Source organism: Balaenoptera ricei, chromosome 15 (assembly GCF_028023285.1).
Source record: "Balaenoptera ricei isolate mBalRic1 chromosome 15, mBalRic1.hap2, whole genome shotgun sequence".
Classification (NCBI taxonomy): Eukaryota; Metazoa; Chordata; class Mammalia; order Artiodactyla; family Balaenopteridae; genus Balaenoptera; species Balaenoptera ricei.
The window spans coordinates 71,830,705-71,850,389 of record NC_082653.1 but is presented as its reverse complement, the minus strand read 5'-3'; the positions used below and the strand labels follow the sequence as shown (position 1 = coordinate 71,850,389).

Genomic DNA, 19,685 nt, shown 5'->3' with positions numbered 1-19,685 from the left:
GCCCTCCCTGGTGACCGCACACAGGCTCTCTTCACACACATAGGCCTGAATGGGGGCTCCTCGTACATGTCATTTCATGACCTTGACACACAGTTATCGAATCCCAGAGTAAGTGTTCCTTTTCTTGTCTTTCTCTTCAGTAGACTCTGAGCTCCGTGAAGGCAGATGCCATTTTTATTTATCTTGGCATCTCCGGTACTTTGCGTGGCGCTTAATCAGTGTTGGATAACCTATGTGATGACCAGGGTCAGCAAATTGGGCCTCGGGCAGAAGTCCTAGAGTCAGCTACTGGGAGATGTTGGAGTTCTGATGGGACAGGGGAGTAAACCACCCTGAACACATTCTTAAAGCAGCAAATCAGTTCCCCTGTTTTCAAACTTTTCTCAACTGACCTCTTCCAGTTTAACTCAATGAGCCTGTTTCGAGACAGAGAACACAGGTCCTAAGTTTGTGACACGCAGACACAGAAAAGTAGACTTTCTGTCCGTCACGTGTATGCACAGCCTCACATTCTTTTTGAAGATGGACCATACAGAGCCTGTGACTATGCGGAAGACTAATTATGGGTCACAGGCAATGTGAAGGAAGCTGCAGTTAAAGGAAACCGTTGACAACCTCCTCTTTTACCTTTTTGCCCGTTCAGTGGGAGCGATGAAGTCATCTGGTATTGGGCAGCAAGGGGGGCAAGAGGAGGAACTGTCAGACTGAGCGATGTGACTGAAGACAGGCCTTGCGATCAGGCATCTGTAAACCACAGGCTGGGGGCAGTAGATGGTGGCTCTAGGTGGGAGGGGTTGGGAGCCCGGCTCTAATATGGACCCTTGGTGACTCATTCCCCTGGGAGAGGGAGCTCCTCCAACTGGTGCGTCTCGATGCCAAGGAGTGAGTGGGGATGGCTTCTCTGCCAGCGCACCCTTGTGGGATCTCTGGCAGGGCTAGGACCTGAGACAATCTGCCCAAGATGGCCATTTAAGTCAGCAGGCAAGGCACCAGGGTGGAGTCTCCATCTTCAGCGCCGTAGACTGTTCGACCTCAGCAGAGAAGTCAGTTTTCCCAGCTGCGACATCTCGAAGCACCTGGCTGGGAAGTGTTCTTGGCCTCTTTTTCAGGCATTATTTTTCGCACACCAAGACAGTAGGAGGAACTAATGATTTGTCCCAAGTCTGGTCTCCAACAGGCTGCAGGTCCACTGATGACACAGGGCACTGTTTTTGATTCTGAAGTTTGTTTTATCCATCCAGTTCAGGAGACAAGTTTGTTCACTTATTAGATATTTACAGAGACCCTGCTGTGCACCAGACCATTCTAGGCCCTGAGGATGTCTTGGGGACCCTGATGACAACCTGCCCCCTCTTATGGCGCTTATTGCAGAAATGTGTACCCAAAAAAGCGGCCATTTCTGAGAGTGCCAGGTGCTGTGAAGAGTCTGGAAATGGTCAGAGGCGGGGGATAGACTCTGGTTAGCATTTTCAGGAAGACCTGGGGTGTTGGTATCTGAGCAGTGGCCTGAATGATGAGAATCAGTGGCCTGAAGATGTGAGGGTAGAGCAGCTGGGCAGAGGACCAGCGGGGCTGTTGTGGATGCAGGGCCAGGCCTTGGTGGGGAGTCGGGGGTATGGCCTGAGGGCCCTGGCCGGACGGGGAGGGCTCTGAGCAAGGAACTGGTGAGACTGGCTCTGTTCCCCCTGAACGCTCTGTGGTTCTAGGATGGAAACCTCCTTAACTGGGGGATTGTGAACCTCCAAGAAGAAGCAGGAAATGATGGTTCACTAAGGTTCTGCTTTTTTATATTTCGATATTCTTAAAAATCAATTACAGTTATTTCTTCCTGCGGTGGCTTCTGATTTGCAGGTGGGGGAAGAAACTGATCATCGTTGCCTCCCAAGACATGCGGTACCGGGCCTTGATCGGCTTGGAGGGTGACCCCGACTTGAAGCTCCCCGACTTCTCCTACTGCATTTTGGAGCGATTAGGCCGGTCCCGGTGGCAAGGAGAGCTCCAACGAGACCTCCACAGCACTGCTTTCAAGTGAGGGGATGCTTTGCTTCTCTGCTGTAAATGCTGGGGCTCCCTGATCACTGGGCCCTGCCACCTGGGCAGTCCCCACATCCATGGTGATTGGAAGCACGATGCTTTCTCATTGAAGAGACCCTGGAAAAAAAGACCAAAAAAAGGGGACTCCCTGGCAGTCCAGTGGTTTAGACTCTGCCTTTCCATTGCAGGGGGGCATGGGTTTGATCCCTGGTCTGGGGAACTAAGATCCTGCATGCCTCATGGTGCGGCTGAAAAAAGAAAAAAAAAAAGAAAGAGAGAGACACCCTGGGGTGACCATAGAATTTATTGTCCAAACCAGACATTTTGAGAGTGGAAGGTGGAGATGACCAGAAGGGACGCCAAGGCAAGGGGCATAAACTGAGACCACCTGGCGAGCCACAATGCATGGCGACCCTGGTTATTGGCCGCTATATGATTAGAGACCCACGTCTGATCAGCTCCTTGCTAGTATAACCCTCACTGTCTCCCTCGCCAGCCATCCTTTCCCACTCCGTTTCCCCTATCCTCTACCCCCATCTCCCCATCCACCTCTCTTGGGGGTCTGGGGTGTGCCTTAGGCTGAGGCACGGCTGTTCTTTCCAAGGCCATTGTCACATAGCAACTGTTCTCTTAGGTTGGCTGGATAGGAGGTGTGTGTCTCTGGTGTTCATGTCCTCCACACTGTGGGGTGAAAGCAACCAACAAAGCAAAATGACCGCCCACTCTCTTCCTCTCCTCCAGGGTTGATGCTGGGAAGCTCCACTATCATAGGAAAATTTTGAACAAAAATGGGCTCATTACGATGCAGTCACATGTGATCCGATTACCCACCGGAGCCCAGCAGCACTCAATCCTCCTCCTCCTGAATCGGTTTCACATGGACAGGTACAGTGTGAGACACCAGAATGCTCCCTTACCTCTGTCCTTCAGCCATGTGTATTATACCTTTAAAAATCCTAGAGGCCAAATCAGAATATGACTAGCTTTTAAAAAAAGATATTTAGGGGCTTCCCTCGTGGCGCAGTGGTTGAGAATCTGCCTGCCAATGCAGGGGACACGGGTTCGAGCCCTGGTCTGGGAAGACCCCACATGCCGCGGAGCAACTAGACCCGGGAGGCACAATTACTGAGCCTGCGCGCCTGGAACCTGTGCTCCGCAACAAGAGGGGCCACAATGGTGAGAGGCCTGCGCACCGTGATGAAGAGTGGCCCCCACTTGCCGCAACTAGAGAAAGCCCTTGCACAGAAACGAAGACCCAACACAGCCATAAATAAATAAATAAATAAATACCCCCCCCCCCAAAAAAGATACTTACCACCTATTTTGGATTATGAGAATAAGTCTTGCTTATTTAGAAAATCTGGAAATTATATAGAAAAGAAGGGCAAAAAATACCTATCACCCCACAGCCCAGCAATAGGAACTATTAACATTTTGGTGAAATTTGGGAGTGTAAAAATAAAAGTAAATAAGTCAAATTTGATTTGTTATGGTGACAGAGTTCTGTGGGTAGAAGAGAGAACAATGGACTAAGTCAAGATCTGTATTTAAATCTTTGCTCCTGATTTGGGCACGATCACTTGACCTATCTGAACCACTGTTTCCTTTTCTGTAGAATGGCCATGACACAGCTTGGTACTAGTTCATACGCAGTGAATATCTGTGCCTTCATCTATTCTTTCATTCATTGAAAGGCAGTAAAAATGGAGAAGTGGGCGTCTCTGGATCCCATATATATGCCCTCCCTGCTGCTAAACCTGTGGGCAGTTAAAGCCAAGTTCACCTTTCCCAGCTGCATGACAATACCTTCCTCTCCGCCCCTCCTCCAACACCCCCCCACCCACACACAGCTGGGGAGCCCTTGGCTCCTTTAATAGCTTCCTTTGGCATCCATTAGCTTGTAAGCATTTATTATGACATCCACTTCACAATAAAAATGCAAAGGAAGGGAAAGTCAGTCAAGCCAGCGAAGTGAGGTAGAAACCAGGGCTTCAGAATCAGAGAGGTGTCCTGATTACTGCAGAGGGCACTGTATTTCGAGGAAGAAGACCTGGGTTCACATTTTGTGCCTGAATTTTAGAAAAGCTTAACTTCTTTATGAAATAATTCCTATCCTTTCTTACCAAGTGATTTATAAGGAAATATGTTGGTGCTTCCTAAACTTTAAGGTATTGTCAACTCAAAAAATATTCACAATCTAAAAGTTGAGAGTTATGTTTTATTCGGTGGGAATTTTTAGGACTTCAGGTCCAGAGCAGGTAATCTGAACGTCAAAAGATAATTGTTAAAGAAAACCAAGTTAAGGAATTTAGCGCTTTTCTGTGTATGGCAAGGTGCAAGAGTCTGGGCTCACTGAAATCATTCCTTTGATATGCACCTCAGCTATTTGGGGCCAGTATCCTGTGTTTTCACATCCTGAGTTTCCTCAGGGCCCACCATGGGGAGTGGCTGCAGTCTGATGGCTGCTAGATGACAGGTATTCTTTCCTGAGTTTCCTCAGGGCTCACCGGCTCACCTTGGAGGGCTGCAATTGCTGATGACTGTGACATCCTTTGTTTACTGATATGGCAGGCAGTATTCCATTTATCAGTATGATCAAAAGATGTAAGGCATTTTAAAGAATCATTTCATGACAGTTTTAGCCACAGAGGCTAGTCTGTACACTGCCACTAGTTCGGTGACCTTGGCCGTGAGACTGAACCACTCAGAGCCCCAGTCTTTCCAGCTGTAAAGGACAAGGAGTTGGGCTGGATGTTCTCTGAGACCTAAGACCACAAGGTTCTGTAGTTTGATATGTTGTCATTTAAATCTTGTCATCTTTAAAAAACAGGCAGTCTTTAGCAATAGGTGTGGAAAAAAATGAAGTGTTTTATGTTTCTCACAGGAGGAGCAAGTACGACATCCTTATGGAGAAGCTTTCGGCTGTGCTGAGCACACGGAGTAACCGGACAGAGACACTGGGAAAGCTGAGGGAGGAGCTGGTGAGCTGCCCCTGCCCTTGTGGGGGGCTGGATCCGTTTGTGACGCCGTGGGGAGCATCGTCAAGTGTAGATTTCAGTGCGTTGCAGTTGAAAACCCTGTCATGGACTTGACCGTCCCTAGCTGTTACCGAGTCCAAGCTCGTTCTGCCCGCCGCACGACAGGCCAGTAAATCGGGAGACGAGGTGTTGAGGCAAGGGATAATGACTTTATTCGGAAAGTCGGCAGACCGAGAAGATGCGGACTAGGGTCCCCAAAAACCTTCCTATCCAGGTCTGGATGCCAGTTTTTTTTATAGAACAGAGCGGGGTAGGAGGTGAGGAAGTAAAGTAAAATGGCCATTAGTTTTGCCTGGCTTGGCCAGCATCCGGGAGGGGGTATGTTAATTTCTTCTTCTCAGCAGCCATTCACCGGTGGGCAGGGTCAGATTGTCTCCCTGTGAGCTGAACAAAGGCACTTTAGTTCAACTTTCAGGCAGAGGGGCAGGGTTCCCTGAGGCAGGTCATTATGTATGATTATAATAACAAAAGCAACGGAAAGCAAAGGTTAAAGTCAAACAGATCAACATGGAGTCAAAATTGGCTCTTCCCTGTTACATAGCCATGAAACCAGCAGAACTTTCCTTTGCTTTACAGAATGAAAAAGGGCTCAGTCTTTAAGTCCTTCCTGCTCTTGGGTGGCCTCCAGTTTTCCCGGGGATTTGCGCCAAGTCCTGCTATAAAAGTTCCTGTGGAATGGTGAATCTGGGCATTTACATTTACTTTCATAATCAAGCTTGTAATTTTGTTCCCAGTGGTTTTATGCTGAAATAACAGAGTGACTACTGAGAAGGAGAGACAACACAGGGAGAAAAGCAGTTATGGACCTGCTTCATCTTTGGGTCCAGGAACAGAGGCAGTGATGAAGTGAGAGTGGGAGGAAGAAAGCACAGGGGTGATGCCGCTTCCGGTCTGATTTGAGCCCTCTTCGGTAGAAGTTAGGAAAGAGCCAACACTGGAAACGGGAGGAAAGTAAAACTGCCCTGTAGGTTAAACAGTACGATTTGAAGTCAAGATTTGGGGTGATAGTAATTAGTCCCCAGAGGAGCATGGCTTGGAGTCTGGTTGTAGAGTCCAGGTAGATCCTTCTTGCTCCTCGCCTTGTGCTGCCCCCGGGGGGGCTCTGCTCTCTGATTTCACTGCGCTGAGGGAAGGGCTCTCTCCCTTCCTGCTAAATGCACTGTATGCCCAAGCCTCTTTAAAGCAGAGGTTATAAACCAAAGCTTGTGGGTCAGATTCGGCCTGCACATTGTTAAAAAGAACTTTGACCTAGCATCTTTTAAAAATTGAGATTTTGCCTCACAATCTAGGTTACCAGCTTCCCTTGAAATATCAGAGGCTCTGGCCAGCCTGGGCCCGTGGTCTCTTGTGATAGCAGTTATCTGGAGCTGGCTGTGTGCTGGCCGCCCACCCCAGGCCCCTTAGCTCCTGTCAACTCTCAGACGCCCAGGCAGTGCCATTTGTCACTCCATGAGCACTGCTGTTCAGGAGGAGAGAAATATTTCTCAGTGTCTGAGTGTCTGTCAAAAGTGGGGAATAAAAGGTAGACTGATAAGGCCTCTTCCTGAGAGGCCCTAGTCAAGATGAAGGAAACTCCTGCAAGCTCAAATATCTGCCCGCTTTGTTCTTTATATTGTTCGTCCAGCCCATGCAGACACTGAAGATCGAAACCCTCTGCCCTGCTGAGTCACTCAAGGGTAGAGAAACTGAGCAGTCTCAGGTCAATGCTGTGGACGATCTAAGTGACAAGATTTGACTGATACAGGACACTGTTTATTTTATTTATTTATTCATGCGACAGATACTTTAGTGAGTGTCTGTTTGGAGTCAGAACTGTGTTTCGCACCACCATGGCAAAAATTAACCAGGATGACAGTCTTACGATGTCGCAGAGCAGTCTAATTGGAGGGGCTGACGTGTGACCACACACTCAGGCCAGACTGCTCCTTGGAAGGATGTGTTTGAGTTGCGTGAAAGGAGAGATGGGAAAAGCTTTGTAGAGCCAGTTCCAGTTGAGCTGGGCTTTGAAGATGAAGTCAGCGTCATCCGACAGAGGAGAGACCATCTTTCAGTTAGAGGAGACGGGCGGGAGCAAAGGCGTGGAGCTGTGGGAGGTGATGGGGTGTTTCCGAGGTTGGCAGTGACACAGGGGGCAGGCGAGGCGGCAGCGTGCCCGGCGGGAGTAGTAAGAGACATGGCTGGAAAGGAAAGTTGGAGCCAGATAAGGAAGGTCTCAATTGCCAGGCTGAGGACTTGGGTTTCAGCCTTTAGCCTGGTAAACTGCAGTTTGAGCGTTTGGGAAATGAACTGATGGATGGGGAGGAGATTGGAGGCAGGGAGGGGAGGTGGGTGCTGTGGCCTCAGGTAGGGTGGGTGACGGCTTGAATTGTTGGTGACATTTGGGGGGTGGCACTAGCAGGACTTGGTGAGTGACTGAAGCCGGGGTGTGGGTGTCGGGTGTGGGGAGGAACAAAGGAGAAGGACTCTGTTGTCCAGCATGAGTGGCAGCCCCTCCCTGGAGTGGACCAGAGCTGGAGGGCGGGCTCCTGAGGGCAGGGACCGCGCCTGCCACCCCCCACCATGAGGGATGGCCTGGCCCACGGAGATGCTGAGCCCAGATTTGTTGAATGAGTGTACAATGAAAGTAGAGAGTTCAGAAAGAGGAATGAGTTTGCCTGAGATTGAGGCACATGGCAAATTTGATTTTAGGATTTATTGAGTATGAAGATCTTCTGGGACTTTGACTTGGTGATGTTTAGTCAGCAGCTGGAAATAGGGGTCAGAGAAGGCTGAGCAGGATTTAGTGAATAATTAACCTCTGGATGAGGTGGACGCCGTGAATATGGATGCTGTCTTTTGGGGGGAGTGGGGAAGGCCACTTTCTTTAACTGGGCAGATCGTGCGAGTCCTCAACGGTGGCCCCCCCGTAAGGGAAGGACCGTGTCATCCTCCATCCTCTGGGCAGATGATGTGAGTCCTTGATGGCCGCCCCCCATAGGATGGTCCAGGGCTCAGGGCCATATGTTGAGGGCTAGGCTTTGATGGATGCGTTTCCGTAGGGTCTTTCCATGACACTGGGGGCGCGGCTGGATTAACAAGAGGTGCCATTTACCAGCCAGCAGGTTAAATGAGCCATATGTGAGTTGTCTGTATTTCTTTGATAACAATATGTTCTGCTGCCCAGCAGTTAGCGTACTGGCTCCTCCGAGAGGTGATCACACGTACGTGGGTGGTGGCAGCAGCCCTCAGACATATGCTGCCTCTCTCCCCCCGAGAGTGTAAGAGGAAACCTGGGAGGTGCCATGAACCACTCTTAGTCGCAAGTGCCTCCTGCTTTTCAGGTGGTAACCTGCCTGTCATCCAGAGGTGGCAAAATCAAATGCTAGTAGTGGCCAGGAGGGTGGTACGGATTAGTGAAACAGGCCAAGTGTAAAATAATTTTTTGAGGGAGTTCCCTGGTGGTTTAGTGGTTAGGATTCAACGCTTTCACTGCTGTGGCCCACGTTCAATCCCTGGTTGGGGAACTGAGATCCTGCAAGCCATGTGGCGTGGGCAAAAAAAAAAAAAAATTTTTTTTATATCAATATGGATTCAAGAATTATTCAACTTTCCTCTTAACTGTCATGAGAGAAAAGCAGCACAAAAATGGTGATAAACAGGAACTGACCTTCGGCCTCACCATGTAAGGGGTCTGATGGGCAGAGAAGGCCAGGGCGTCCGGGTCGGGCGTGCCTGTCTGGAGGGAGCAGCTGGTCCTCACCTCCCACTGGCTGATGCTGGGAGGAACCACAGGCCTAGGATTTGTTGCCAGATCCTGTTTTTCAAGAGAAGCCAGAATCTGTTTTTTTTAACATGAACTCTCTCACTTTTCAATGTTGGCAAGTAAATTACTTTTTTCAAAAAAAACGTGTAGATGAAAAAACACGGCCTGCACTGGAGGCTGCTCGTTGGTAACCTCGACAGTTAGGGGCACTTTGGGTCATTTTGGTTGTGTTGCCTCCTCGCAGAAATGTGAGTGATGGGGTGGAGGTACTAGGCCTCATTTTGTTGAAACTTCACAGATAGACTAAATTTTTTTTAAAGTTCTTAAATTTAATTTTTTCTCTTCCACTGCCTGTGAGAGGTGTGTGTATGTATGTATATATCTATTAATAATTAATAATACACTTACCTGTTTAAAAAAACCAAAACAATATGAAAAGGTATACAGTGAAAATTTTCTAGTGCTGCCCCCATCTGCCTCATTCTCACCCCTTTCAGGTGCATCCTTTCAGGATCTTTGTAGGGAAATCTCTTTCCCCACTCATAATCAAAAGGATGGTTTATATGCTGCTGCAGACTCATTTTGTTCCCTGGACAAGGTAGCTTGGCAGTATTTTCTCATTAGTGCCTCCAGTGTTTCCTCATTCAAGATCATCAGTTAACTCAGGTCCCCACTTGTTCGTTTACATGACCCTCGAATAGTTTCAAACACCTTGCTCTACCTAACAGCAGCATTTCAATTTTGCAGGGGCTGTGCGAGAGGACATTTAAGCGTCTGTACCAGTACATGCTGAACGCGGGGCTGGCCAAGGTGGTGCCTCTTCCCTTACAAGAGATCCACCCTGAACGTGGACCTTGCAAGACCAAGAAAGGTAAAGGCAGTCTCGGTTCCTCCCCGGGCTGCACGGACAGTTTTCACTTCTCCCCTCTAAGTGCCAGCCCGTCCCTCTTACCACGTTCTGCCCTGAGGTAGGATGATTTCACGTTATTTTTTCAACTCTGTTCCTCAGCGCCTGGCTCAGGACCTCCTATATAAAAAGCGCTCAGGAAACGTTTGCTGAATGAAACCCATTCTGACTCCCAGCAAACATCTCTATATGGATGTCCCTCCAACATCTCCCATTCCTGGTGTCCAGAAACCAAAATTTATCTTTTCCTTCTTACGCTAAGCCAGTATTTTTTAAGTACCTGATCTGTGTGTTGCATGATTGCATTTTCTAGCCCTGCAAAGTAGGTGGTATCATTACCATTTTACAGGTAAGAAAATTAAAGTTAAGAGATGCTAAGTAACTTACATGAGGTTAAGCAATCAGGAAGTGGTGGAGGTGGGATTTGAACCTTCTAAGAAAGTTAAACTAGGGACAATAGACTCTGAAACTTTAAAAACCTTCCTTAGTCCTTTATTTTTCTCAGTTCTTGATTTTTATCCCATGCTGTTTAACCCCTCCTGATTAACCAAAGTTGTTTAAAAATCTTAGGGTCAGAGCTTTCAGTAAAAGATGACAGAAGGAATAGATGTGTTTTTCTGCACTCTTCCAACTCCTTCCTAGTGATGATAGGCTATAAAAGGAATAAACCTGCAAGTACAAAGAGAATAGGACAGGAAGTGACGGCAGGGAGAGTTGTCTACATTTTTGTGCTCAAAGGCAGATGTACAAATGGTAACTGACCGAGCAGACTGGGAAAGCTAAATGCTTGTGCGGGGCAGTAGCCAAGAGTGGACACCTCAAACCTGAAATAAACCAGGGACCTCTGAAAGCACCAGTCTGGATGGGGCTAGAGACAAGAGGATTGGTTTAATAGTCTGTGAAGAGCCATTGCACCCCCCGGTCCCCTCCCCTACTTGGCATAGCCAGGTAACAAGCCCTTTCCCACAAAGACAGAGGTCTGGACTTCGTGGGTTAGTCTTTCCTCGTTAGTACCTCCAGTGATTCCTCATTCCTTGGACTTAACCTCAAGAGAAGATGCACTGGAGGCTTTTGAGACTCTCAGACATGAGATGCAGCTGGGGACAGGGTACAGTGCTGATAACAGGCGGTCTGAGATAATCTCTATACACAGTGAGGTAGGAGTCTTCACTGCCTTTCCCCCTGTGGCTCCTAAAACACTGGCAGCCAGGCTTACAGTCCCTAAGGCCAGAGGCTGGAGGCTTCTTTTCTGCAGAAACTGACCAGTCCAAGAGAAAAGTCTTCCAGATCCTGAAATTTAGGGGTTTCCTAGCAAAATAGCCAGCCTCTGCCTGCTTACGCTTCACGGAAGCCCACACAATGGCAGCCTCTCCCTTTCTCTTCCCGACCCTGCAAAACACAGGACTTTTAATGTACAGCAGTATTTTAATGAAGCATTTTAACGTTTCACCAAGCATTTGAGAACTCTAACATGAATGTAAGAGAAACAAACTAACTTAGGAAATAGAAACAAAGTGAGGAGCAGAAGAAAAGGAAAGGAGAGAGAAGGAAGGTACTGCATCCATGAAACCAGAGCAAGAGGCTATAAAGGAGGGACATGCAGAAAATAAAAAAGAGCTCTTGGAAATAAAAGAAATATGACTATTGCAATAAAAGATTTGGTGGAAGGAAAGATAGTGAGATAAAGTTGAGAAAATCTCCTGTAAAGAACAGAAACTCAAAAGGGATGGAAATAGGAGAGTTTTAAGTTGAAAATAAGAAGCTGAGCCTAAAAGATCCAATGTCCACACAGTAGGAGTTCAAGTTCACAGTAGGGGGAGGGAGTGTGTGTGCAGGGGAGTAGAAAGGAGGAGATGACGGGAAATGACACGGAATTTTCCCAGATCTGAAGGATGTTAAGTTCTAGATCAAAAGACCTAGCAGATGTCTAGCATGATGAACATAAAGAAACCCACACCAGGATCCAACAGCCTGAGACTTCAGAAGTCTGGGGCTTGAAGAGCCTCCAGAGAGGAGACATCAGACTTCCCAGTAGTAACGGAAGCTAGAGAGCTTGGAGCAACACCCTCAACTTTCTGAAGGGGATGGACTTTCACCCTGGAATCTTCCAGTCAGTGAGGTGTGAGAATAAGGACCTCACACATTTTCATACATGTGGATTAGAAACAATTCATCTGTAATCTCCCAAGTTCCCTTTTAGGAAGCTACAGGAGGATGTACACCACCAACTGACAGGCTAAGCCAAGAGACAGGAAAGCATGGGGTCCGGGAAGAGGGGGGACAATGGAAAGCCTGGAGAGATGATGAAGGGACATCATGATGACAGACGTGGGGGGGTGGGGGACGGAAGTCCATGCAAAGGATCAGTTGCCTAGTGCCTGTGAATGTGTGAAGGGAAATTTGTATGCTAGCAGAGAGTCTGAGTGTGAATTCGATATGGGTACAGAGAAAACCAAGCAAATGGAAAAAAGTTATGAACGCCAAGTAAAACTAAAAGGTGTGTAATTTTTAAAAACTTAAGGCCTGTGTGCTTGACTATGTGGGCATAGCAAGTAACCTGTGGAGACTGGCCTCACTAACAGCTCCAGAGAATGTTTGCTGGATGAGGACAGACCACGGCGTCCCCAATACTTGGCTTGGTGCCTGCAGGAGGGAGGTGGTATGCTTGCTGAGTGACCGAGGTGCCAGTCTGAGGGAGCTGTGTCTCTTCCTTTGCTTCCTCATTTAGTTAATGGAATCACTGCCCCCCCGTCTGACTTCCCTGTGTCTAAGTCTTTTGGAGGAGATGGTAACACACAGATATTACCACACAACAGGTGTATAAAAGGCAGGAGCCCCTGGAGGTAGGAAAGCCCCCCAAGAGCAGACTTCATCTTTGAGTGTCTTAAGTGCTGAGTAGATGTGTGACTGGTTGAATGACTGGAGTTCCTCAGGGGAAGGGGTGGGGAGCATCAGCCTTTAAGTGGACAGGAAACCAGGAAGTTCCGCTGGGTCCTGAGGCAGGGAAGAAAAGGCTTCAGGAACTGAGAGGTGTGCTGGGGGTTCCCACCTAACATTTGGCTTGGAAATATGATTATCTGAATGCTTAAAAGATCATGACCTGTGGATCTAATAAGCATTCTTATTTCCTGACCTATTGAAAGAAAGGCATTAAAAATAAGCAGATGAGTAATTTTTTTAGAGTAAAGGGAAATTAAGAGAGAAATAGCCTTAAATAACTTTTTTTGCTGGGCTTGTCCATGGCTTGAGGTCCTTGGAAATTCAAAGTAGCCCCTTGAGACTATCACACCTGAATGGACTTTTGATGTAAGACAGCCTGGGTTAGAATTCTTTTTTTTATACATATATATAAATTTATTTATTTATTTATTTATTTATTTATTTATTTATTTATTTATTTATTTATTTATTTATTTAATTTATTTATTTATTTATGGCTGTGTTGGGTCTTCATTTCTGTGCAAAGGCTTTCTCCAGTTGCGGCAAGCGGGGGCCACTCTTCATCGCGGTGCGCGGGTCTCTCACTGTCGCAGCCTCTCCCGTTGTGGAGCACAGGCTCCAGGTGCGCAGGCTCAGCAATTGTGGCTCACGGGCCTAGTTGCTCCGCGGCATGTGGGATCTTCCCGGACCAGGGCACGAACCCGTGTCCCCTGCATTGGCAGGCGGATTCCTAACCACTGCACCACCAGGGAAGCCCCTGGGTTAGAATTCTTGTCCTGTCACTTCCTGTTGGGGAGTCCTTCATCAAATTTTGACCTCTCTCTGCCTCAGCTTCCTCATCAGGATTATCTGGAATAATAATATATATCTTTCCAGAGTGTCGTGGAGCTTACAGGCGACAGTGTACACAGAGCAGGGCCTTTGGGCCACATCTGGCAGTGTATTTTGTTGGCCTCATGGTGTTTGTTTTAATTGTAGTTGTTGGCATTTAAAAATCAGAAATTTCACCTACAAAGTCAGCCTTTCAACTTTTCTGTAAAAATAAAACAAGGCAACGTTGAACTGCATTTCTTTAATAGCAATTGGTGAGGCAGAGAGGTGTGCCACCCCCTGTTGAGGGAACCCACCTTCCCCCAGTCACCTTCCCCATTTATTCAGCTGCTGTTTAACCCACAGCTGGCTTCAGTCTGGGTATGTCGTCTGCCTAACCCTTGAAGGGGTGTCCTCATCACACCATGAGTGGTCCTAGTTTTCTGGAGGCCCAGTGCTGGGAAGAAGGATCAGCACGGCTCAGAGACTGGGCACTAAGGGTGTCAGTGGTGAGATTAAGAGGGCAAATACCTACGACGATGAGATGACAGCATTTTTAGATTGTCATGCACACGCGCAGTGAGCCCATTCCTGACCGTTCAGGAGGCTCATCTCATCCCCGCGTGGTCTTGTCACCACCTCTCAGCTGTTTAGGCTCATGGACAGGCCTGCCACGCTGTGTCTCAGCTATTTATCTGTGTGACTTATTCCCAACTAAGCCACCCTCCTTGAGGGTGGCGGCCGCACCCCTCACATACTTTCTGTCCTTAATGTCTGTGCATTGTCTGCTGGGAGCAGAGTAGGTACTAAGTAAATGTTTAGCCAATTTAATTTAATTAGGTGCCCCTTCAGTGACTTTCCTCGCGCAGGAGACAAGGGATGAATGCACAGCTGTTTAGTCTTTTCTTGCCTTGAGCTGTGTCTTCCCAGTTTGCAAAATTAACATAAAACCTTCCCTCCAAGCTCTTATGGAGTAGACAAGACTTAAATAATAAGTAAAGATGACGTATTGCTTCATGTAAATTTACAGGTGCGCCTGGATATATATGAGTGTTTCTAAAAGGCCATAAACAAAGAGTTTGGATTTCGGGCATATTTCAAATGTGTTACAGAAAGCTGCAGTGATCTGTTTTGCAAAAGGCAAAAATATCTTGGTAATGAAAACAGTCACCTAAACTGATGTGTTTTGCAAATTTGGATTATTTTCTTCAAGTGTTTAGCAGTCATTCTGTGTTTGTTAAATTGTGCTGAGGACAGAAAGGAAGAGAAATAGAAGTTAACTTTGTAATCCCTCAGAAAAGGATCACAGTCGGAAGACAGAAGTTGTGCTCCCTGGGGCTAATGACTGAGACAGGCATTTAGCGGGTTTCCCAGGTTCAGTGGCAAGGTGAGTCCAGCTGTGAAGAGGATGGGGTGGTTCTAGTGTCTGTACCTTCCTGCTTATGGTGTGTACTCTTCCCCCAAGCTGTTGCCCTGTGACTTTTCAAAAATAAAAAACAAGTTCAACAAGGTAGCAGGACAAGATCAATATACAAAAATCAGTTGTATTTCTTTACCCTTGTAATGAACAGTCCAAAAATGAAATTAAGAAAACAATTCTGTTCACAATAGTATCAAAAAGAATAAAATACTTAGGAATAAATTTAACAAAACAAGTACAAAACATATACTCTGAAAACTACAAAATATTGACAGAGACTTAAGATCTAAGTAAATGGGAAAATATCCCCTGTTCATAGATCAGAAGACTTAACATTGTTAAGATGTCAGGACTCCCCAAACTGATCTTCAGATTCCACGCAATTCCTATAAGAATCCCAGCTGATTTCTTTGTGGAAATCAATAAACTAATTCTAAAATTCATATGGAATTAGAGTGTATGTAGAAAGCTAAAACAATCCTGAAAAAGAAGAATCCAGTAAGAGGACTCACACATTGTAATTTCAAAACTTACTACAAAGCAACAGTAATACAGACAGCATGGTGCTGGCACAAGGATAGAATTAGAGACTGATGGAATAGAATTGAGAGTCCAGAAATAAACCCACACATCTGTGGTCAACTGACTTTTCAGCCAGGGTGCCATGATCATTCAATGGAGAAAGAAGCCAATCACAAAAGGCCATGACTATGGGATTCCATTTAGGGGTGAGTCCAGAATAGGACAGTAGATTAGTGAGTGCTTAGGGCTGGGTTGGGGGCACAGAGGGGTGATAGCTAAAGGATTTGAGGTGACGAAAATGTTCTAGAACTGACTTGTGATGGGTGCACGTACCTGTGAATATACTAAAAAACCACTGACTTGTATAGTTTAAACAGGTGAATTGTGTGGTGTATGAATTATATCTCAATAAAGCTGTTAAAATTACAATAAAATTGAAAACCAAATCCAACAAACACTTAAAACAGGGTACAGCAAACTAAATTATGGTCATTAAAATGGCAGAAGGGGACATTTAAAATGTTACAGTAGGATTAAAGTATAGAAGCTAAGAAAAAAGAGACATGAGCCATACTAAGAAGGATTAAAATACAATAAAATAAATATAAAGGTTTAAAAGATCTTTGAAACCAGAATTAAAAAGAATGAAGATCAGAAACACAGGATAAAGGGCGAGCATAAACATGAAAAGAATAGAAGATTGTCAGGAAAGTTTAAAGCCTAGAAAATGAATGGTGCTCGAGGGGAAAACAGGTCAAACAGTTAAAAATAGCGAGATTTCTCTAAGTTAAAAGTGACAAGATTGATTAAAGGACTCTAGCTAAAATATGAAGATAATTACTCTCAATAATTAAGATGAATAAAATAGACCTTTTAATATGGCAAAAACTATTAAAGGCAGGAACTTAAAAGAGTAGAGAAAGGGGTAGAATCCTCAGTGGCATAAATTCTGGGCCTTGGGTGACTTCACTGGGGTTGAGGGGGCACAGGCACCTGGAGGGTGCCCTTGTGGGAAAACAGTCCTTTCCTCTGTGTCCCCCCCAGGAGGGAACACAGGCTCAAGCCTGCTGGCCGCTCCATCGACCCCCCTGAGCAGGAAGATGGGCCTGCCTGGTCTGTGGGGTGGAAGGAGCAGGCTGGCAACGGGGGGAAGGGCGGTGAGGTCTGGGGCAGAATTCTGGAGAATGAGAGGGGGACAGACAACAGCAGATGTGCCTCGGAGGTGAGGGACTGGCGACATTGTCCTTTGAGAACTTTCTGTGGTATGATTGAGGGATGAGAAGGGAAGGCTCCCTCCCCATGCTTGGAAGAGCCCGAAGGCAAGTGCTGGGACCTGTGAGCACAGGGCTGGCCTACAGGTGAGCAGCCTGGCCACAGAGACGTTCAGGGAGCCAGTAAAGTGACTGAGAGGTGTCTGCGTGGCCAGTAAAGTGACTGAGAGGTGTCTGTGTGGCCAGTAAAGTGACTGAGAGGTGTCTGCGTGGTGAGGTTTCATTCTTGAACAGCGCCCAGCTTGGAGTCCTAGAGAAAGTTCTGCCTGTCGGTCACGCTCTAAGAGCTTTGGGGACCTAAGTGATCCGTCCAGAGGGTCCGGGAGGTGGTACTCGCACCAGATATTGAAGGATGACTGAACCTCTAGACCGAGGCCGTTCCCACAGTTTCCTAAACCTGTGTGAGCCCCCGTGTGTGCTGCTGTCAGGACCCGCGCTGCCTTGCACAGTTAGCCAGAGAGACCTCTGACTCTGATGGCTTGTCTTAGGGCGTGAAAAAGAGGAAGGGGCTAGGGGAGATTCCGCACTTTGTTAGCCATTTTGTGCCTTGGGGGACGCGGGGCGGAAGAACCTTGGAGGGACACTGAGCCAAGTGTTAGTTCTTTGACTCTGATCCCTTTATCACCCCATCTTCTCAGTGCTATTCTTCGCTGATAAGCAACTAAAGCACAGATCACTTGCCTAAGGTCACAGAGCTGGGCCGTGCTGGTAGGGGAGTGAGCACAGAAAAGTGTGGCTCTGAAGGTGAAAGTGAAGGTGAAGGCGGCCTGGGTGGCCGGGGGCAGGAGACCCCTCCATCAGCCCTTCTTCCACACCCCCCGGTATCTTCCCGTCATGCCTGCAGAATGAGAAATAAAACCTCTGCTCGGCTAGAGACCATCTGCAATCATCTGCAATCTCCTCTTCGTTCTCATCCTCATTCCTGCCTCTCCCACCAGCACCCCTTCCCAAACGGCCAGTCCTTTTCCACCTCTGCCTTTGCTGGTGCCCTTCCATCTGCATAGAATGCCTGTCCTCTTCTGCCAAGACAGTTTCTTCCAGATCCTTTAATATCCCACCCAAATGGCCCCTCCTCTCTCCCTTCCCCTGCGTAGTCTTTTTGTTTGCCAGCCCTGTGGGTTTTGGAAGCAGAGCCCTGAGCGCATTGTAGCCGATTTCTCTGTAGCCGTCCAGCTGGATAGCGTACCCTGAGCACTTAACTCATTCACTCCCTTAGTCCTTACTCCCAGGTTAGTCTAGACACGCTGTAGAATTATCCCCGCCTTGTAGATGAGAAGCCTGAGGCTCAGGTTCACAGCTCGCTCACGGTAGAGCCGGAGTTCACGCCCGGGCCTGTGTGAAGCCTAATCACCCTGTCCGAGGCTCCCTGGCCTCTCTCTCAGGCACAACCCTTTGCAGGGGTGGGAACCCTGTCTTGTCCTTCTTTATGCGTTCTAGGCCCATCACAGAATAATTGCTGTGAAATTGAATGAAAGGCCCCAAGCAGCCTCCTGACATTTTCAACACCGGTGACTCCGTCTGACACTGGAGCCCCCAAGCTCTGTTTTTGCGAGGTTGTGGTGGTGATAACAGTAATGATAAAGCAGTAGCAAGCACTGTCCCGAGCACTCTGTGAGGAAGATGCTATTCTTGTCCCCATTTCATAGCTGAGCAGCCTGAGGCACAGGGCTGTGGGATCACTCAGCCACGCTGATGCAGCCAGTAAGAGGCAGAGGCAGGTTCTCACCAGACGGACTGACTCCAGAGCCCAGACATTTCACCTGCTCCATCGCCCTGGGTGGGGGCTGCAGCACCCCCCTCCGTCCTTCTGGGTGCCGCCCTGAATGCTGTCCTTCCATCTCTGGTTAGGCCTCTCTGCCGGTACCCAAGGCAGTCACCTCCTTAGAATGTTCAATGGGCTTGCTTATAGTTTCAGTTTCCCAGACTATCTGAATGACTGACCAGCCCAGCCCCATTCAGGTGTGTGTGTGTGTTTGTGTGTGTGTGTGTGTGTGTGTGTGTGTGTGCTGGTGGAGTGAAGGGGGTAACACTGAATTTACATAACTTCTGCTTGGCTTACTAGTAGGACTGTCCCTTTGTCTGTGACCCTTTAAGAGGAAGTCTGTCCTGGGGCTCATTTGTTGCTTTTTTTTCCCTCCCTGGTTGATCACAGTTGAGGGTACCACTCTGCTAGGAGGCGGATGAGATGTTTCATTGGGAATGTGAGACACACGGGCTGTTGGTTCTACGTCACAGCCGCTCTGGCTTTTCCTTTACAAGGAACAGTGCTTTCTGGTAGAAATGTGAAATTCAGGCCCAACCATGTGGCCTAGTGTGGAAGGAAGGCCACCTGCTGGGTCCAAGGCCACTTAGATCACTTGAGCCCTCTGAGCTTCAGTTTCCTATTTCTTAAAACGGTGATAATAACTTGCAGAATTCACACGATGGTTAAGTAAAATAGCCTGTGAAAGGACCTAACGCAGTGCCTGGCCCATCCCAGGTACTCAGTAAAGATTCTGTCCTTCCTTTCTTCCTTTTTGGAACTTCAGGATGTCTAAATTAAGGCGCTTTTCATGCTAAGGTGGAGCCCTTCCTGGATCATTGACACAGAAGAACTGCGTGGTTCCTTTGTGTGGAAATGCTGGCCTTAGTGCACGCCGCATGTTTTTGTGCGTGTAAAATGCCTAAAACTTTGTGTGTTTGAGAGCACGAGCAGTGATCTGGCCGGTTGTATTTCTCCTCCCTTTTGTTCCTGGAAAGAAAACCCTGCACCCAGGGGTCAGGGGCCGTCATCAACGGGACCGCGACTCCTCCAGGGCGGTTGCAGGTAACCGAGGTGGCAGCTCAGATGGAGTGACAGGCCACGTTCACCTGCGTGAGTCTGCTGGCCAGTCTCACTCTAGCCCCTTCTGCTTTGACTTCAGCTGCCTTGTGCTCTGGAACAATACCCTTAAAAATAGCAAGTATGAGGGACTTACTTCCCTGGTGGTCCAGTGGTTAAGACTCCACGCTCCCACTGCAG

At 47.6% G+C, this 19,685-nt stretch overlaps 1 protein-coding gene across 2 annotated transcripts in view; it reads left to right on the top strand.

Annotated features, from left to right (window-relative positions):
• The window catches only part of GTF3C1 (general transcription factor IIIC subunit 1), a 72,736-nt gene that overhangs the window by 3,060 nt on the left and 49,991 nt on the right, over window positions 1-19,685 (top strand). Inside the window, exons 3-6 of one of the 2 annotated variants that reach the window (XM_059898778.1) lie at window positions 1,852-2,028; window positions 2,776-2,919; window positions 4,919-5,015; window positions 9,562-9,685. In XM_059898778.1, the coding sequence (XP_059754761.1) occupies window positions 1,852-2,028; window positions 2,776-2,919; window positions 4,919-5,015; window positions 9,562-9,685 (542 nt within the window). Of the gene's footprint in view, window positions 1-1,851; window positions 2,029-2,775; window positions 2,920-4,918; window positions 5,016-9,561; window positions 9,686-19,685 lie in introns of those variants that run through there. The other variant, XM_059898779.1, reaches the window with a different exon arrangement.